The 21514-nt window shown below is 37.0% G+C and overlaps 1 protein-coding gene across 1 annotated transcript in view; it reads right to left on the bottom strand.

Annotated features, from left to right (window-relative positions):
• The window catches only part of BIRC6 (baculoviral IAP repeat containing 6), a 171501-nt gene that overhangs the window by 79102 nt on the left and 70885 nt on the right, over nucleotides 1–21514 (bottom strand). The window contains exons 37-50 of the mRNA XM_017806694.1: nucleotides 21129–21284; nucleotides 20670–20803; nucleotides 18913–19066; nucleotides 18069–18185; nucleotides 16965–17119; nucleotides 15699–15825; nucleotides 14760–14870; nucleotides 10642–10775; nucleotides 9516–9643; nucleotides 6948–7510; nucleotides 4015–4190; nucleotides 3298–3394; nucleotides 2913–3107; nucleotides 27–227 (exon numbers count right to left, since the gene is read on the bottom strand). Coding sequence (XP_017662183.1) covers nucleotides 27–227; nucleotides 2913–3107; nucleotides 3298–3394; nucleotides 4015–4190; nucleotides 6948–7510; nucleotides 9516–9643; nucleotides 10642–10775; nucleotides 14760–14870; nucleotides 15699–15825; nucleotides 16965–17119; nucleotides 18069–18185; nucleotides 18913–19066; nucleotides 20670–20803; nucleotides 21129–21284 — 2448 coding nt within the window. The remainder of the gene's footprint in view (nucleotides 1–26; nucleotides 228–2912; nucleotides 3108–3297; nucleotides 3395–4014; nucleotides 4191–6947; nucleotides 7511–9515; nucleotides 9644–10641; nucleotides 10776–14759; nucleotides 14871–15698; nucleotides 15826–16964; nucleotides 17120–18068; nucleotides 18186–18912; nucleotides 19067–20669; nucleotides 20804–21128; nucleotides 21285–21514) is intronic.

Genomic DNA, 21514 nt, shown 5'->3' with positions numbered 1-21514 from the left:
TCATCAATGTCAGTGAATCTACTTACTCGCCAGAGAGGCCAGGTGAGGCTGGATGTGGATCTCCTTGAGCAGCACAGCTGCAGGAAGGTGAATTGTGAGGTCACACCAAGCCTCCTCAGGTAAAAATATGTACGACCACGCTGCAGACCGAGCCCGTCGGTGGGGAGGAGTAGCCTGCAACAGCACTTCAGCAGGCTGGGCAGTGGGACTGCTTGAGGTGATTGAACCTTCAAAAACAGCACCATTAACATTGATTATTAATGTTTATTAATAAAACCCAGGTTAATTTACAACCTGAACTGTGGAAAACACTTTTTTTCCTGTCTCATCTGTTTTGATTATTGATAACATCCCATTTGTGATAATGTCAACTGCTGAGTTATTTTTATTTTACTCAGACTGTTTTAAATAGGCAGTTTATATATCCATATGCATGTGTACCTCCCTGAAATTTGCTAGGGGACACCCGCTACCAAAATCTTAAACTTACTCTCAAAGGTACGTGACAAAAACAAACCAACTGGAAAGGTGCAGGTTGAACAGTATGCTTAGAACTTGAACTCATTTAATTCACGGTTAACATAATGAAGGTTTTAAAGGTTAAAATATTACAACAACATAAACAATTTTATAACCAAATTCTTCAACATAATGAGAATCAGAATGTAGTGAGGAAAACTGGAAGGTTAATTTCAAAAGCAAGCTCCTGACTGTAAGTTAAATATTAAGATAGATGCACTTATGGCAGAACATCAAGAATTGCAGCACTTCGTAAGTTGGGAGATAAGGTATGCAAGAGGCTACCGCCATACATACTTTTTTACTATTTAAAGTGATAAAAAACCAACATTTGCATGATTCCTAAATTTACCTTCTAGAAATTTGTGAAGAGCAAGGTAGAAGATTTCTAATGCCCCCTATTATGCCAAATAAACCTCTTTTCCTTTTCTTTTTTAATTTCATTATTTTTGACACTCTTAAATTTGAATGACAGGACTGTATGAACTTCTCTTTTGTTCAACAATTTCTCCAGAAATTTTAAAATTAATCCTTTCTTTCTCCCCTCTTGTCACTGAGACACACTGTATGAATACAGGCTGTGGATGTGGTCTACCTGGACTTCAGTAAAGCCTTTGACACCGTCTCCCATAGAATACTCCTGGAAAAGGTGGCATGGACAGGGGCACTCTGTGCTGGGTTAAGAACTGGCTGGAGGGCCGCGCCCAGAGAGTGGTGGTGAACGGGGCTGCATCCAGTTGGCAGCCGGTCACTAGCGGTGTCCCCCAGGGATCAGTGTTGGGCCCAGTTCTGTTTAATATCTTTATCAATGATCTGGATGAGGGGATTGAGTCCACCATCAGCAAATTTGCAGATGACACCAAGCTGAGGGGGAGTGTCGATCAGCTGGAAGGCAGGAGGGCTCTTCGGAGGGACCTGGACAGACTGGAGAGTTGGGCTGATTCCAACGGGATGAGGTTCAACAAGGCCAAGTGCTGATTCCTGTACTTTGGTCACAGCAACTCCCTGCAGCACTACAGGTTGAGCACAGAGTGGCTGGAGAGCAGCCAGGCAGAATGGAACTTAGGAGTTTTGAGACTCCCAAAAAGCTGAACATGAGCCAGCAGTGTGCCCAGGTGGCCAAGAAGGCCAATGACATCCTGGTCTGTATCAGGAACAGTGTGGCCAGCAGGTCCAGGGAAGTGATTCTTCCCCTGTACTTAGCGCTGGTGAGGCCACACCTCAAGTACTGTGTCCAGTTCTGGGCCCCTCAGTTCAGGAAGGACATTGAGGTGCTGGAGCAGGTCCAGAGAAGAGCAACGAAGCTGGTGAAGGGACTCGAGCACAAATCCTATGAGGAGAGGTTGAGGGAGCTGGGGCTGTTTAGCCTGGAGGAGGCTCAGGGGAGACCTCACCACTCTCTACAACTCCCTGAAAGGAGGTTGTAGCCAGGTGGGGGTTGGTCTCTTCTTCCAAGCAACTATCAGGAAGACAAGAGGGCATAGTCTTAAGCTGTGCCAGGGGAGGTTTAGGTTGGATATTAGGAAGAAGTTCTTTACAGAGAGGGTAATCAGGCATTGGAGTGGGCTGCCCAGGGAAGCGGTGGATTCTCCGTCCCTGGAGGTTTTTAAGATGAGACTGGATGTGGCACTTAGTGCCATGGTCTAGTAACCACGCTGAAGGTTGGACTTGATGATCTCTGAGGTCCTTTCCAAACCAGCAGATTCTACGATTCTATGCAAGGGCTACACTAGGCTAGTGGGCAGCAACAGAAAACATAAAGGCACTAGTGGTGAAAAGGAGCCTTTGTAAGGTATTGCAGTACCTCTACATCTTAAAACACAGGCCTTTTAGTTAACTAAAAGCCATTGTATTGATATCAAAAAAGCATTGCACTTCTAACAAATGCTCATTCAGGCAACATCAAAGCAGTTAGGTATAGATGTGAGAACACCATCAGCAGTATTAGCCTTATGCTCCAGCTTCTTCTACTGTTTGACCCAGCTCAGTTTCATTCTCTGTCATCCAATTTTACTATTCTTCTGTAACAGCTTCATCAAACCCATCTGCCTCAAGTGAAATTAGTGAGTCTTAGTGTGTCTATGGCAGATGTGGGCTGGAACTGGGCATCCCCTGACCTAGGGGAGGAGAAATGGGCTCGCCTTGATGCATGACTTCATCAGATACAGATCACTCCCTTTCCTTCCTTCTCCTGCCCACATGAGGTCTTATTACCTGTGAAGGAGAGGACTAACCTCATCCCCAGCATTACCTTGAAATACCGGCAACTGCTCTGATTAGACGATTTAACAGTTATTGCAACATCTGACACTATTGCAAAGCTTTTTGTTAAGAACTTGATACAGATTCAAATGACCAGTGGATATTAATGTAGAGAAAGAAGTATTACTCACCCAAAGGTGCAAAATTGTGAATTCCTTCTGCATTATCAGGCTCCGAAGCTAGAACTCTAGCTTTCAAACTGCTATCTGTTGCTTTGGTGGGACCAGAATCAAGAAATTTCATAATAGTTGAAACCATGCTTCTTGCTGTGTTAACAATAGCTCTTGTGCTTGTTACCATGTTGTTACAGATAAGCTGAACACCACCTGTATATAGTGTGGGCAGAGAGAAAAAAAAAACAATACTGCTCAGAAGCATGCAATAGATTCCACACAAGCAAAGGCCTATTTAGTAAACTGGCCCCTCTAGACACATACATGGATTCTTTCTTTAAGTGCAAAAAAAAATCTATAATAAATCTTTTACTTGATGCAGCTAAAGAAAAAACAATCTTACCCATATCGTGGAAAGCCTTCAGTGCCTCACTTGTATCCAACACTCGTAAAATGAACCAGAGCAGTGGCTCAGATAACTGACAAGTGGCAAGAGATCCCTGGAAGAAAAATATATAAGAAATATGTGGTTTCACACAAAATTAGTATGGTAGAAATATGCATGACAGCTCTCAGCCTCCCCTTCTAGTAGGCAAAACTCCTAGAGAGGAAATGCCACCACAGTTGACCTCTCTGCCATAGGAATGCAGAGAGGAATACCATGTTCCACATGGTTCAATTCCTTATGTAGAAGTCTTTGTGGTAAAGAAAAGATCAAATGCACGGGGTGAGCAGCTGAAGGGAAATAAGAATATTGAACATTAAAGTGCACACTAATATGAACACAATAAATGTCTTTCCCACCTGCACATAACACAATATCCAATCCATCTTCAAGCCTTTGGCCAGGAACATTTACAGGAATGTCAAAATATCCTTACAGAAAGTGTCTCTCTCTCTCTCTCACTCTCTCTCACTCTCTCTCTCTCTCTCTCTCTCTCTCTCTCTCTCTCGGGCAACAGAGGGAGGCTCCCTAACTGCAGCACCCAATTGAAGTGAGGTTGTAAAAAATGTTAACATTTCTTTTACACAGCGCTAACTCAGTTTCTGATCTTATAATGGATCACAGAATTTAGTATTATAAATTTCCTTGAAGCACAGCAGGCCTAAGGAAACTTACCTGTCTTCCCATGTATCCACAGGCCATGTAGGTAAGAATTGGCTGAAGCATCACTTGAACTGTTGTTGCTTTTTTGCTAAGTGTTGTCAGGATAGTGAACAACCCGTCTCCGACTGATATTGCATCTAAGCCACCATGAAAGTTTTCATGTTTAGTGAGATGCAAGCCACTTGCACCTTAGTGAAAACAGAAATAATTCAAAGGTCACCAACTGATATTTATCAAACCATTACAGCACATAAGAGAACTCAAGGATATTCAAATGCTCACATGGATTTTACTAAGTACAAATGGACCAGTTTTCAAGATCATATAAATTGCCATTGGTGTTCCAGAAATTCTGCTTCTCAGTGTTACAGCTCAGGATTTATGCATGAGGATTTTCTGAATATCAGTATTCACCAGTATTGATTATGCACTACCGAGATGAAGGACAGAAAGCAAATGAATAGTCTTCCCAAGGAAGAGATTACTTCCATAAAAACTACTGTCTCATGAATCATATGACTTCAGTCTAGAAGAGCTTTTAAAACTGGGTTTAGACTGGAATGCGAGGACACCATGGAATAATCCTGTCCCATTTAGAGAAATTCAAGTTATACTAAAAACGATAATAAAAACCAGTGTGCTCAAGTGATCTTTGGAACGTGCCTTAGATAAACATTTTGGCAAGAGAATTCACAGGTGTAGTACTTTAGCCACCTTCAAGCTGTCAAGAAAGCAAATATTGATTAGCATGGATGCATGGAAACAGAGAAAGAAGTCTTAAGACTCAGCCTTTGCCCAGTCTAGCAAAGTTAAATGTAATGAATTATAAAGCTGAGGTCAAATAAGGTGAGTCTGCTATGAGGACTTCCAGGTGAGGAGAAGGTAGCATAGGAGGTGAATACTGTTAAGTGTATGATTTTCATAGTTTGTTAATGACAAAGCATAAACCCCTAATGAAACAGACAAGATGGTCATAAAAGAAAAACCAGAAAGAAAAACGTTTCAAATTCATGTGGCAAGTGAATTATTCAAGGCCACCTGGCATCCTGACCAGCTGGCTCACCAGTTGCAGTGTATTAACATTATTAGCACAAATTTTTATACCAGAGCCACTATCTATCAGCACACATTTGCAGACATCTTGTTTACCTTTCCTGGGAGTACCTTTCCATGCTGCATTAGTTGTTATATGTTTACTAGTATAAGCTGATAACTGATTTTTGGATCATATATACCTTGGCTGCAGTCTAGGAAAAATGTTTTGTTCACAGAAATTGTCTGGAGAGAGCTTAATAGAGTTTTTGATGAAGGAACTACAACCACAAACAGCTGTGTCGCATCGTCCCAAAACACATGAACAAATTAGTTTCAATAACTTATATTTAAAGACCTTGGAAGGAACAATCCACTGAAGGAATCAGTTGGCCCAGTATCCTGAATTCAATGAAAAACATTTTGAAACAACACTATCTTTCCGAATTGCCTTTTAAAAAACGCGAAACAACTGCTGGACAGAAATTAGCAGTTTAGAAAGACATCAAATTTGAGGAGAATAATATGTGAATATCACTCAAAAAACCCACATAGTCAGAACAAAACCCCATTCCCAGAACAAACTACTTTCAGTGTTCATAGTGTATTTGCAATATGACACTAACTACCCAGAGTAATTGAGGACATGTTCTGGAATTAATATCGGGAAGGTTCCAACAGCACAATCCAGGCTTGTCAAATCCTGTCTCCTGTTTATTTGACTACTGGAGATTACTATTTTTTCCTATTTTTTGTGCTTTTCTGCCAAAATGAACCACTGGTCTAATATACATCCAGTATACTGGATGTACACTGTTTTCTGATAATAGCGTGGATTAACAGTCTCACATCTGCTTAAAAGCGATCAGCACAGGAAAGGCCAGAGCAACTTTCTTCAAAACAAGGGAATCACTATAAAAAGGAAAAATTTTACAATTATTACACCTGAAACAGAGTGCAAGGTCTTTGTCTGCACTCCTGCAAAATGTTTTTCCAGTTTTGCACACATGGAAACATTCATAGTATTTCAGCCAGTGCTGTAATTTGTGTAAATAAACTCTTTGCTATCATCACTACTCAGAACCAAATCACATAGGTTGTCTCTCTGAGAAAATGTACCTCAGATACAAGTCTGACAAACAGAAACTTTGCTGTTCAAAGTAGGATCAGCTTCCTCACTTGTTCACAGGAGGAAAATCTGACCCACAAATATATTACTGGAACTCCTAGAATGCGATATTAATGTGATTTCTGGTAAAACATAGGAAAAGTTTACGTATTCTGTGAAAGGGACAATATTGTAATTTGTCTTTTGCAGAAACTATTAAAAAAAGGAAAATAATCCAATACATAGAGAACAACTGAGGTAAGGTATCTGTAGCACAAACTTCAGACTCATTCTAACCCACACATAGAGGTGTGCGATGGCTACAGACTTAAATACAGGAAATTCCATTTAAACATATGAAAAAGGTTTTTCTGTCTCAAGAATGATTGAACATTTGTAACAGGTTGGCCAGGGCAGTTGTGGAGTTTCTACCCCTGAGGAATTAAAAGCCAACTGGACTGAGGTATTGAGCAACCTGTTGTCTGAGGCAGGTTCTGAGTTGACTCTGTTTTGTGCAGGAAGGTTGGGCTAGACAATCTCCAGAGGCCCCTTTAACATTAACCATTCTGAGATTCAGCAAATTCGAATGCCAAACACATTCCTGTTTGGTTTCAATTACTGTCTCCCACCTCATGATAGGAGTTTTTTTACATATCTCTTCCCCCTTTCACTTCTTCTCTGTCTCTTTTTTCCTGTCATTTCTGTGACACATTCTTTCATGTCTACACCCAAGTTATGAGTTTGTAGAAGTTTTAAATGTTTCACCACCCCTAAAGAACGTCTGCTTTTTTCAGGAAATACCTACCAATAATCATTGCCATAGCACTGCTGTTACACTGGCCAAGCGCAGACAAAATCTGGCTCATAATTTGTTGGTTGGCTAACACCAAGTCTGCCACATATGCAGTTGATCCTTGAGTATTAGGGTTGCTTCCATTGCCATCTTTGCCTCCTGAAACCTTTTCTTCATCAGACACGCTGTCTGTAGTGCTGCTTGCTACTGGAACACGGGCACTGTATTCTCGGTTACTGGAGAGCGGCAGTTGAACTAAAATGTTTATCAGCTTTAATAAATCAAACATAAGTTGATCCCTTGTCATTTCTCCACAAACTGCTTTGGCATCACCTGGACGGATAATATTGGCAAAAAGCCCTCCAAAACATGCTCGAGCACCCACAGAGCTGTCTGAGCCGCTGCGAGACATTACTTTGTCTGAACATGTAATGTAATGATGCACAAGAAAGGTTATGGACTCAATTACTGCAGAAATAGTGCTAACTGATACAACTTCAAAATTCTGTTCCAGGGTAAATTCCAAGAGTTTCACTTGTGCGTCCAATGGTCCCTGGCCTGTCTGGAAAGCACCCCTGAAAGACAAAAAAAAAAAAAAAGGAAAAAGAAAAAAGAGATATTACAAGCTGCCATTTATAATTTTTTAATATATTGGTCATTACATAGCCTGCTCATGCCATCACTCTCCTATCACCTCAAAGGATCAAAAAGTTACCTTCTAAAAAGTCTATGATCCAACTTTTTTTTTGTTTAGAATTCAGTTTGTTTTGTAGGTATAGACTTGGAATACAATCCTGTTCAGTCCTGGATGAAAAGTGTCTTATGTTTGCAAGGAAATACCCATGGGAAGCAGTCCCCTAACACTTTAATACCATTAGATTATTTCTTTTCTTAAAGGAAATCATGATGGGTTTTTTTTCTTCCCAAGGGTTTGTTTTTTGTATGTCCCCAGTCCCCACCCCAGAGGTAGGATGAAGAATGGTCAGGTTTTTGCTATCTAAATAGTAACTATACATAAGACCATGAGAAGGTACTCAAACTATCACAGGCTAGTGCGTGTAGATTGATTGCTTGAACGATCTCTCTTAGGGATACGTTTATTTAACCACTTGCTTTTACATGTATAGTGGTGGACTACAAAATGAACCTTTTCAATCAGTATATCTAAAATAGAACTTGTGCTAATTCTTGAAGCATTACTTACTGATTTTTTTATATACTTCTCTGTATCTTTTCACATTGATTAATGTTCCTGTAACTTTTAAAATTACATACAGACCAAAACAGTTTATAGAAAAAGCCTTGAAGAAAATATTTGGCATTTATTAATTCTAAAGAGTAAAATACTGCTCTGCTCTTCTTCACAATTAATTGTATGCCTTGATCAGACGTGGTACCCTTCAGTAACTACCTGAGTTCTTAGAAATAACAATCTAAATCCTTTTCTGGTGCTCTGCTTCCCATTTTATGATATTTCAGTCTCCCACTTGGTTTGACTCAAAAAAACCCTAACACATTTCAAAACCTACCCTTTCAGTGCTCTCATTAGCTTATTTCAAATAAATGCTAGCATGCACACATGTATTCCAAGATTCACTGTGAATTAATGATTTTATTGCATTATGACATGTCTTATATAAGTCGTTGATCAATTTAAGTCAAGAAGGTAAAATTTCTTAGAAGGCAGAAATCATTTTCTTTAAGATTAAACAATAGGTAACACCAAAGTGCCACCTACTGGGAAGCCAGAACTGAGGAAGCTCATCCCTAATTATACAAAGCCTTTGTCTGGGGACGAGCGTAACATCTATACTAGAACAAAATTATTCCCAATGTACTTCAGAATAAACAATTGCCGTATTTCCGGTGTAACATCATATATACAGTCACTTGCCCGTTGACCAGCCTTGAAGAAGCAGAGTTGTAAAAGACAAGCCGTAAGCTTTTATCTCTCTCCTGGCCAGAGGCACTTGACTACACTAGTGGGCATCAGTAGGCCCCAGGAGAGTCGGGCAGAGGATGTTTTCCACTGTCATGTGAAGAGAAAAAAACCTCACCAAAGACAAAGCAATAAATATGCATATTGCATAAAGAGAATCAAACAATCTTATATTTCATCCTACCCTGTGCAAAAAGCCATCCATATTATTTTCACAATCCATATTATTTTCACATCCATATTATTTTCACTATTGAATAATTTCTAAAATCTTGTGTTAATTCAGGCCTCTTAGAATTAATACTTTTTATAATAGGTAAGCTCAACAGTGTCCTTATTTTAGGGATTACTTCAACAAGGCCTATATCTTAGCTCTAGATAAAATCAGTTCAGAATTCTAGTGCTTCTCTTCACTGTCACTCACACACAGACGGCTGTGGGTGGATTCCAGATGCACTCTTCCACATGCTGGAAGCAGCTCAGAACCTGCTTGTAGTGCTGCAGCAACAATGAAGATTTCCATTGATACATAACTTGATAGTATGACAAGGTGGGATATATACATCTTAGTTATGATTCCCAATCACACAGATTTGAAAGAAAAAGAGGGCATGCAAGGAAAAAACATCAGTAAGATCTACCTTTCTGTTGAAAGTATATGTATTAATTTCAATAAAAATTCACTGAACATATGAGGACAAGTTGAAGAAAGGTGCACTTGTAATCGAGTAAGAAATTCTTGCATAGCTTGTGTTGCTGTTGGTCCAACCTAGAGGGAAAGACATTTTAGTAAGTTTATATATGAAGACTGAAATGTCTTCAAGAACATTAAGCAGTATCTACCAAAAACATCTTCTACAAACAGAGAAGTATTCTAAGTATTCCAAGTAGCTTAACTTGCTTTTTGGAAATTTTACAGCACTTTTACAGAACTAATCCATATCAATTTATATTACATATTTTTCAATTCCTAACCCTGAGTCAAAAGCAAGAAATTCAGTTCTTTGTCTAAGACTCGTTTTGCAGCTTGGGAATCTCTTTTCAGTAATGCAAATTATATTTCACACAGAATACATTTCTGAGCTAATCTGAATGTTTTGTCACAAGCTACATATTTACATAAGAACTTTAAATTAGCAGCACTGTGCTGAGTTTAAGTTCTGGAATAGACTATATATTTTCTGGAAAATCTGCTGGGAAAAAAATAACCTGGAAATACCAGGTATTTTCTGCCTCTTAAACTGAGACTCCTGTCAAATATTACATACAATTAAGTTAACTTGGCCTTTTTAAAATCACTATTTGCAGACATTTCAAAGACTGCAAAAAGCAAAAAAAACCATTTGTTGAAATTAGGAGAGGCAGTGGACACCAGATGAATCCAGAAACTAAAAGCACAAATCAGGCAGCAAATAAAAGCATAATTTTAAATTCTGGAATTCTTAGATACTTAAACTCAAAATCTTCATTGGCATTTTTATCCGAATCCAACAAGATTCAGGAAACTAACTGAATGGAATACTTCACTAACATCTCACATGGCATCCTCTCCCTGTGGCAAGTCTCCAGAGAGTTCCAAAAATATACTCGCACTACACAGAGTGTATCAACAACATGAACTTCCCTAGGGTTGCTCATCGGAACCAACTAAGACTAGCCAGAAAAAGAAAAAGGCAAGGATATAATACATAACAAACAACACGTTTCTGTCCAGTGTGTTGAAATTCTACTACAAAGAGTTTTTCTCTTATTTTAATTGCTCATTACCTGTGGACTGTGTTGATTTGTTCCATGAGGATTAGTGCCAGAAAGAAATTTCACTAACACATGAATGAGGTTTGGATCTGACACCAACAATTGGGCAGTACTTTCCTGAGCTCCAATGGCACTGCTTGGACCAGCTTAAAAATAAAGACATAAAAATTAAATCTGTAATCTTAAGCACTAAGTGTAAATCAAACATTTATAATGCAAATTCCTTATATTTATTTCATGATACGGAAATATTCTCAGCTAAATCAGCAACTCAAAGTTGCTTACTCAGGACTACAATTTTAACTTTTCTTTTAAGTATACATATAAACCCCCAAAACTGTTCCATCACTGTTCCAAGCTTGCTAAGGCAGTATTCCTGAAAATAGCAATTAATTTTGTAGAAGCAATGCATACAGATATTTTGACTTGTTTCTTTTTTTAGTCCAACATTTTAAGAAGGCTTAAGTGCATTTTTTAGTTTGTCAGACAGAGACCAAGTGTTCAGTTATCCTGTACAAAATCAAAATATTTTTGTCCTTGGCACATGCACAGACTTCTCATCATTGACTAAAACTGCAGGGAGCTTAACAGATCAGAACTTTGAAGACCAGAATTTGAATTAAAATACACCCTTCAGTGATCAAATGAATGAGCTTTATTAAATGTGAACTCTTACTCCTTCAGTAGTGATATATTGAATCAATTCAAAACACAGCTTGAAAAAAGCACAGCCACTTACTGAATAAAAATATATTCTTATATTATTACACCTATCTAAATGAAGTTACAGTTTATTACATGCTGAAGGTGCGATCTCTTTCAGACTATGTCATCATATATAAAAGTTTAAATCACGAAGAAATGATGCTCTGGAACAACAGCTTGGATGGAACTCCTTCATATCCCAAGATAAGTTTCTTAATTAGGGAAGTTGTTAAAAGAAACAAATCCTGACTTACTTACTAGTCATTCTGTTTTTCACAGTCTTCATGATTCACAATAATTTCCTTAAACCAAGGAGAGTTAAACTAAAGATCACAACCAGAAGGGAAACATCTTTGTCAAAACCAGAACTAAACTCTGACTGCTTCCATCTCAGTTGAAACGCTTTCGGCACAATGAAATAAATACAGCATTGGAAAAACACTTGCTCTGAGAAGAAATCCTTACAGGAAGATGGGAGGAGAAGATAACTCAGAGTTTTCCCTTTATCAAATCTTAGACTATAAACAGATATTTTTAAACTATAAACAGATTTCTTGCTTTAGATAAAATGTAGAAAACTAATGCTTACAATACAAATAATTTTGCATTGATTTATCAAGATCAGTAGTGGAACAAGCCTGTATGGCTATGACTGATGGTATGGCAATAGCTGCAGTTGAATAAAAGCAAGAAAGCATCCCATGGCATTCCAGTTCCACTGTAGACAACAAGCCTGCTCTAGCACACATTTGATAATGCAAAGGATGAAAAAGTTAAGGCTTGTCTGGGTGGGGGACAAACCTGTAATAAGAAAGTACACAATTTCATATGTTTTTTTAAAGAAAACTGAAGATGTCAGAAAAACAGAGAGGCCTTCCATTGCAGGATGTGCCTTTATACAGCAGTCTGGGTGAAATGATAAAGTTTATTTTCCCCCTACTGAATCTGAGCATTTACTTAAATAAAACATACAGAACACTGATTTTTCCTCTAAGGAAACTAGGTATATAGGTTGTTGGAGAGTGGTTATGGTGTTGGTTGGCTGGTTTTGGGGGGTGTTTTTGAGTATATCATGATATAAGTTGAAAATGAAACTGATACTCAGGTTACTAAGAGCCCCCTAAGCTCATAGCTCTTGAATTTATACTTACTACTGCCTTCTGTCGTTGGATTTTTGTTTGTTTGTTTTTTAAACTTCCACTTATAAACTAATTTGAAATGTAAGACAAATCATTATCACTAAAATTACATTCAACTGCAGTTGACATAAGTAAGGGGCTTGTATTTTAGATACTAAAAGGGAAAAGAGCCTCATTTTATAACTACAAACATCTAGCAAGGCTAATTTAAATTGTTCCCAATGGACTGTAATTGACATCTTAGTGGTTTAAAAATAAATCAATAAATAAACCTAACCACAACCTGTCAATACAGTCAAGACCTGAACAATTTGTGCTTCATCTTGAATAGTCTAAGTTGATGAAAACTTCTATGAGATGCTGTCTGCAATGACTCAAGAGACTATTATAAGCCCCAGTTCTGAACAAAAGAACACAAACCCCAAAATAATTGATTGAAGAAGTGCTCTGATGGATCTCACCTTCAATAGTCAAGAATCTAATACAGATTATTTCACTCTTTAAATGTGACAACTCAATGTCATTGAGAAAGAAGGTTATGTTGAATTATCAGCTGCTGAGGAATCCTGGCACAGAAGAGATGTGATGGGTGCTTATACCTACTTAGCTGCTGGTTCCCTCAGTGAGTATAGGAAAAGGGGCAGTTAAGGGATATACAGCTGTGTTAATCCACACACATGTATAGGAGACACACTTTCAACCCTATTCTTTACCCTCCACCAAACTTGCATCTCCAACCCTTTCCAACTCAACTCCAACCCTGGGCTCACAATCCTAGATACAAAAAAAATCCACAACCATGTGCACATGCTTAAGTGTGCCCCTGATGAATCACATTGCTCTTGAGCAGCCTTTTATTCACATAATCACCTACTGATCTCAGGCAATTACCAAAGAAACTCCTGCAAACACACAGCTGCCTGTTAGTGTCAGAGCACACCACTGAGTCTCATACAATTTGGAAGAGATTCACATATGATCTCAGTGATACACACCGCATAAATTTTGGAAAATGGCACTCTACAGTCACAAACTGGAGTGTTGACAATACATGTACTTGTTAACTGCAGGCACTGTTATCCTACAAATCTGCCCACGTTCCATTCTCAGATATCAAGAATAAGATTATAATCTCAGTTTGTGAATATTACTTAAGTCTCTTTCATTAATTTACTCAGAGCTCGGCTGCTTCACTTAATAGCAAAAATTTCAGCAGATTTTCATAAGACTGAATCTAAATAACATCACAGAAAGGGGACAGAAGGTAAAAATTTTAAGAAAAAACTGCATCCCAAAGTCAATGATTTGAAATGGCAAATATGAAAAAAGATTCATAAGAATCTTTGATGAAAATTCTGGAGAACAACTGTGCCACCTCAGGACAGCAAACTGCTTCATAGAAGTGTGATCTTCAGGTGGCTCATGCCTTCTTCTGTAAGTACCATCTCTAGTCATACGCTTGGAGGGAAAACAGAATTTAAAAGAGCTCTTACATGGCTAACATGTAGGTTTTAAAACATTTCAGTGTCTACATTCTCACTATTTGGTATTTCTTCAGCCTTGAGGACAAGGTCACCAAAGCTTTCCTCATGACAGCTGTCCTATGATAGTGAGCCCTATAGAAACTTAATTTCCTCATTTAAAAATTAGTTCCTTTAATTTCTATCAGTCTTGTGTCAAAATCTCATCCACAAAGTAACATTATTTCTAGCGTGCTATGGAGCAATATAGAGAATGTGAGATAAGCTGGTGTGCATAGGGAAATGAAATGAAATGGTTGGATTTCTTTTTTAATAGATTCAGCTTCTGGGGGCTTATTTCCAGATAGCTTAACATATGTAGTGATTGGAGCTTGCATATTTACGAAAATATTCTTACCACATCAGAAGAACATGAATCTCTCTCATAGCACCTTAACCCTTCCTCTCTGATACTTCTTTGCATACTACAAAGCCAATTTCCAGGGATCGTTAGAATCACAGAATATTCTGAGTTGGAAGGGACTCATAAGGATCGCCCAGTCCAACTCTAGTCCTAAAATGCACCTTTAAACGACATTGCCTATCTACTTAAAATGACATTCTCTTTTGTCAGTAGGGTTTTTGTTTCCCATGGTACAAGCAATTCAAGGAGCTCACTCTTGAAAAGCTTGAAATTACGGAGAACCAACAAAAGTACTTATATGAGAAAGGGAATGTTCTGGATTGGAATCAACACTCATTCTTACTCATTCTTTCATCACTAAAACAGGCAACATAAAAAAACCAACCCCAAACCCAAACTTACCATTAAGCTGCATATTTGTCATGAGTGTTAGGCTGTGAAGCACAAGGCACCACGTCCGGAGTAAGGTATTAGGATACCATGCCAGAACTGACAGGAAGCTAGTTACTGAAGCTGTCAAGAAAAACAGGTTTTTCCAAGCTTTAATCTTCAGGATATTACTACAGATTTCTTATTTTTACTGTAAGGTGCTATCTTTAGTATTGTTATTTACTTTGTTTTGACAACCATTGTTCCAGGAAATTAGGAAAAGAAGCCTCACCAACACTTCACAGGATTTGGCCCACAGAACTTTCTACAGTGCCCAGATCCTGACATCTCAAAGAAAACAATGTAAAGAAACTGGTTTCAAAATGCTCTCATGGAAGTCAGCATAACAGGTTCATTATATCAGGCATAAATATTTTATATTATCACCAAAAGATGCCTCGGATTTTCTCAACTATGCAGTATAACATATTATAGAAAAAAAAAATAATTCAACATGTCTTTGTATCAGATTAGTAGTCTGATGTTAAAAAGTAATAGGGCTTTCACATTCTACTGACCCCTTTTTTAAGAGAAGGACCATAGGATGGTATACAATGAGATGAAATCTGTCAGAAAAGTGCATACAGTTGCACAGTTCATCTTATACTAAGAAGTGTATTTTGAAGAGTCCTCTTGGGAATAATGATGAATTAAACCCCACAAATTTTACAATTTAATTTCTAAGGAGATTATGAAAATTCAATGAATCAACTCTCAGTTACACATTAGCAACATATTTTTCAAGTTGAGACAGTGAGCCCAAGAGTTCTTTAACAAGAACACATAAATTATCCCAATACTGATCTTATAAGAAGTACTTACTGTAGTACTTTTTATTAGCAAATATTGGGTATTAAAAAAAAAACAAACACCAATAAACCAAACTTATTTCCCATATTTAATATATTTTACCTTGGTTCAGGGAAACGACAGGTATTCGGTTAGCATTATAAAGGAAGATATCGGCGCCATTATCTTTACTTCCAGAGGAGCTGGAATTCAGGCTTAATGTGAGCCATAACTGTAATAGGGATTCAAGCTGGAAAAAAAGGAAACAAACCTCACCATGAGACCGAACTCAGAACCCTAAAGTAATAAAAGTTTCAATTTTAAAAACTTTATCAATATTCTCAGCTGTTACTGTTTCACTGATAACACACCCCCTCTCTCCTTTACAGGATTTGAAAACTCTGCTAAACATAATGTTCAAGGCAAATTCAGCATAACTAGCAAATGCTTCTGCAATGTTTTTGTAATTGATTTGTTCTAAATATATCAAAGTTTCTCTTAAGAACTTTCTTCAAACTTGCGTTGAAAAAGCAGCTTTGCACACTGCTCAGAAATATCGTTATCATAACCTTACACCTGTAATATTGGTTTGAACATAAGCTTTTGAAATGTTATTAAAGTGATGTTTCCCAGTCAACCAAAATTATTCAAAAGGCCTATTTATTTAATGGGAAACCTCAGAGACACTGATGTGTACTCTGAATAATTCCTTTGAGGAAAATAACTCATTAGATATTCTGGGGAAGCATCAAGGTCATTTACACCACAAACTGTATTCTGGATGAGATATTTAAAGAATAATTGAGGGGTGGAGTCAGCTACTTTATTAAAATAAAAAGAGGCAGACAGGCTTCCAATCATTAATATACAACGCACATGGCATTCCTTTAAATGAATCAAGAAAAGCATTGCTAAACCAATAACTTTTTAAAAAACAAACTTTTAAATTTAACATATAGAATCACTGGATAATTCATGTTGGAAGGGAGCTTTGGAAGTTACCCAATCCAATCTTCTGCTCAAAGAAAGGCTAGATTACTTGGGAGTTTATTCAACTGCATTTTGAAAACCTCCACAAACGGAGACTGAACACTTTGTGACACTTTTCATTAATAAGATAACAATTATCATTCAGTGAATATACAAACTTGTTTTTCAATATGAAAATGTATACCCACTTTTTCAGCTGTAACAAGATATGTCCTCTGATAAAAGCTTTCAGCAGCTTGTGTTATGTTATTAGTACTGTTGTCCATGACAGATTCACAAGCAAAAAAGTACATAACGTAACAGGTTACCTGAATCTTAAGTAGCAAGAAGTATAGGAAAACAACTTTTAAATTTAGAGAGAAATATTATTAAAGCATTTCAAAGTTCAAAATGCTATACCTGAACATGGTGGACTTGTAGCATGGAAAAGAGTTTGTTGAAGCACGCGCTCAGCATAGGTATAGATGACAACTGCACAATCAACTGGGCATTTTGGTTAGCAGCATGTAATCCTCTCAGCAATGAGTCATCTGTTCCACTAGGAGATTGCGTTACTAGAAAAAAAACAAGGTACCATCCCCCCATTAATTATTTTGAAAAGTTGCTAAAAGTAATTTCATTATTATTTCCTTGCATTTTATACTTAAGGAAAAGACACATTTGATAATTTACAAGAACATCTTCAATGTAGCGTTCAGTAGTGTTGGACTACTGACTACCATACTGTGAAAGGCATACTTGAATATCAGACATCTCCATCTCCACAAAAACCATTTGGAAAGTAAGTTACACAAATACATTTTCATAGTTCTTGCTAAACACATATTATAGCAGTGTCCTGATAACACAATGGTAAGACAAATAATTGGAACATCTCTTTCAGGCATTATGGCACAACTAGTGCAGACAATAATGAACTTTCAGAGAAGTAAAGACTGAGGATGTCACTAAACCTATTCCATCCCTAGATATTCAACCAATGACTGCATGCATATTAAGATACCCAGAGGGCTACAAAGTAACACATTTTAACCAGATGGGCAGCACAACTCACTGAAAATAGGTTCAGAAGTAAACCACTCTATGAATGTTTTTAAAACAAAGTTTACTGAACAGCTGAGTTCAAAATTGTATCCAAATATTTTCATTCTCATCATAGAATAGGTGAAACTGGTGCAAAGCAGCTTTCAAACAGCAAGAATGAAGCTTCACACGGGAAACTTAACATTTTCTTGCACCTAGATCAGAAAATGAAAACTTTCCCTCCACTGCAGTATAAAGCATTGTAGAAGAAATCATGCATATTTGACCAGTTTCACAAAATGTCTTAGAGGTACATACGTAATTCAAAAATCTGAATAAAGAACTATCTCTAAAGCTTCACCTAACAAGAAAATTCAAGCAAAATACAACTTTGTACTAATTTTTTCTGCAGTCACTTAGAAAAATTTCAAAGCATCATGATCATTATGTGAAAAGAATGATTTGACAACATGTAGTTACATGTAGGAGATGTATTTGTTAATGCTTGTAGAATGGAATCAGCCTCCAGCGTGGACATCATTTTCAGCATCAGCTCAGCCTGTTGTTCAAGTCCAACTTCTAGACGTGCATCTAAAGCTACATAAGGCAACAAACAGGGTAAAACTGAATTATATCAAGGACATATATAGTTAGTTACTCTAACTTCTTGTGCAGGCAATATAGATATACAGTATACAGTAAACTGAAAAAATCTCAGTATCCCTAACAAGAAGATTGACTTTTATCCATGATGAAAGCAGATTGTAGAAACATATACTCCAAACTGAACATAAGATTCTTATAGACCTGAAATACATAATTAATAAAATACTAAATTTTTGTGAAACAAACCCTTATTTCTTTTCACAGTCACTTTGACATCACACATGACTAAATCTGCATATGTTTTTCCTAAGGCAACAGCTCTCAAACAAGAACCAAAGTTTTTTTCCCCAGTGTCTTGGGGGAAACATCTATCACCCTAGTTCAGTAGTGCTCCTTCAAACCAAACAAGTGTGCCACTTCATTCCTCAGAGTTAGAGCCAGTTAGAAAATAGCTTCCAAAATTTCCTGTGAAAACAGGAAGGATTTTAAACTGCCTATAGTGCATTCAAAAACGTTAGAAAATAAGATTTTCTGCTATGTTGGGCTGTTTTAAATACAAGTTTCACACCATATTCTCTCACATAAAAAAAATGTGATATATAGGAAATGTAATTCTTTCCACGTAACACACAGATTGTTAAAATAGTGTGATGTGCTGAAGTGTCGAATACAGTATAACAGAAAAAAACCCCAAACAAAACCTCACTTCATTGCTTACCTTGGGAGACTGATATGCTGACAGTCTGTGATCCATTTTTCTCTGTCGTTACGGGTGGTTTTGCAACTGGAATTCCAACACCTCCAATGTAAGGATTGTAATTGTAGGTGCCATATTCGGCACCCCAGTAATCGTACCAGGTGCTGCTTATAGGCTTAAAAATCAAACAAAACAAAAAAAAAAAAAGGAAAAAAATAAACAGCAACTCTTTAGACTGTCAAAAAGCTTTTAATGACTAAAAACAAAAACTGAAGTTACAAAAAATTAAAACCAGAAGATTGGATTCAACAGCTTTAGAAAATTTTGTTTCAATTCTTACTGCAGTATAAGACTGAATCCTCAGTGATTGTCAAAATCTAGCATGTAGTTAGCTGTCTCAGAGACTCAAGAAGCCAATTTCAAAAAGGTTATCATCGTTTTTTATTCACACATTTGTACCATATTGTAAATTTGGAAGTAGAGTATCACACAAATATTTTGAGGAGTTATTTATCAAGAGAGAATACTACACTACTAACTGTACTAATTAAGTACCTTGAAGCCTCAGTGAGGCTCAGGGACTATTTGTACTGGCTCTGCAAAAAAAAGAATTGAATAATCTCTACTTGTGTCATAATTTAAGACACTAAGAAAGCATATGCATCACAAGAAAAAAAAGCAATGTAACACTGCATGAAGGCAATTTGTGTATGCCTATCTTTTTTATGGTGACATTCAATACCAACTCTCGTTTTACAGATACAGAAGCAAGTATGAAGAAGTGTTTTTATGCTGTTTGTTAGAGGACAACAAATCAGGCAATAAGATTATGAAGGTATCTGTAGATGAAGTGGACTAAGGAGTACTGCCACATGAAATCACAGTAGAATAAAGAAGGCAGGAAACATCAGTAACAAAAAATTAAGCAGTAAATGTAATTTTTGGTGGTAGATTTAAAGAAAAAAATCTTTATAGGATAGATAATTCGCAGAAGGACATATGAGGAAATACAGAAAAAAAATTTAGTGTTTTCTGAGCAAGTGGTGAGACAGGTAATTTAGGTTAATTCAAATGAGACTAACGGTTTAAGTCAATAATGAGAGGTGTGCAAAAACTCCAAATGTCATCCTTACAAACAAACAAAAGAGAGTTGACATTTTGTTATGAACAGCAGTGTTTCTTTACAGCTGAAATATTTTTTGTTTTTAACACACATTGCCACTATATATACTATTACATCTAAATGTTATTGTACTACCTCTGATATGGTTAGCCCTCATTTTAAGTATGAAAGCATTTAGTAATTTTCTTGTTCCACAGTGACATAAGTTTGGAAGTTAGTTGTTTCTCTTTGTAGTCTGAAGCCAGTCTGAGCACTGGTCACTGCTGACTTCCTTTTTTTTAAACACAATACTAATAGTATAAACTTTTAAGACTAATTGCAGCAGTAAATGGTACCCTATTCTTAATAAGAAAGGACAAGACTAGATCTTATTTTTCCTTTATGTTATGCTTTTGTTGTCTTTAACATGTACTGAAGTATAAGTAAATTCAGAACCTCTTCTTTATATAGGAATCTTCATCCAAAAGCAAGATATTTTGTGGTCAACTGAGACTGAACAATCTCTACATTCTTTCCTGTCATTCTGCATTAAACATTTATAAAAAACTAAAAGCAGGTCTAGGACATCAAATACCAGTATTGAAGCAGTGTAAGAGAGAAAGGATGTTCATATTTCACATGTAAAGGTTATCTTGAAAACTCAGGTATGATATACCTTGAAGACTTTGGCTGCAAGGGGATCTTTTTCCAAATCAATATCCAAAGGATCAATATCGACTTCCATCAGGTCTTGCAGTAATTCAAGATCAATGTCCTTATCTTTTTCCAAAGATGACAGTGGTGGAGCACCTTTGATTGATTAAAAGAGTATTAACACTACCAAGTAAAAATTATAAAACATAGATGTATCATACACTTAGTGGGTAATTTTAAGGCTTTTAATATTACAACTTAGTGGAAAAAGTTAATAAATGCAATCAAGTTGCCTTTTAAAAATAATGGCAAAAATAACCATTTTTTAGTTATCACAGAATTGTTCATAATCTGCCTATATCACAAGAAACTAAGTATCCTTCCACCAAAAAATCAGTGATTGGCACCTCGATAGATGAGTAAAAGTTTTTTTTACTCTTTTCAATATACATATATACATCAAGATTATGGAATAATTTACCTGTGATGTCATGTGTCAAGGGCTCATCTATTGTCTCCACTAACTGAACTGTGGACTGCTGGAGAGAGTCATCAGAATCCCCAGCCGAAGCACCAGCATCTTCTCCCAAAGCACTTTCTTCCATAGCTTCAGCTGCTATAGGTGCCAACAACTCTCCTATGTATTAAATTAAGCAGACAACTTCATTTCAAGCTTTATTCCAGTTACAACTTAACATCCCTGTGTCTAGGCCAACTGTCTGTTTTTCTTCATCTAACTCTTAAATTCTCTAGGGGCTACTTCTTCAAGGGGAGAAGTTCTGAATAATTTTCAAATAATCAGGCTCATATAAATCTGACCTTTTCCATGCACAAGTCACTAATTCCGGATTGACTGTAATTGCAATT

This window comes from Lepidothrix coronata, unplaced genomic scaffold (assembly GCF_001604755.1).
Source record: "Lepidothrix coronata isolate B3197 unplaced genomic scaffold, Lepidothrix_coronata-1.0 Scaffold16, whole genome shotgun sequence".
NCBI lineage: Eukaryota > Metazoa > Chordata > Aves > Passeriformes > Pipridae > Lepidothrix > Lepidothrix coronata.
Note: the sequence above shows the minus strand (reverse complement) of the source record. Positions and strands in the feature narration are given on the sequence as shown.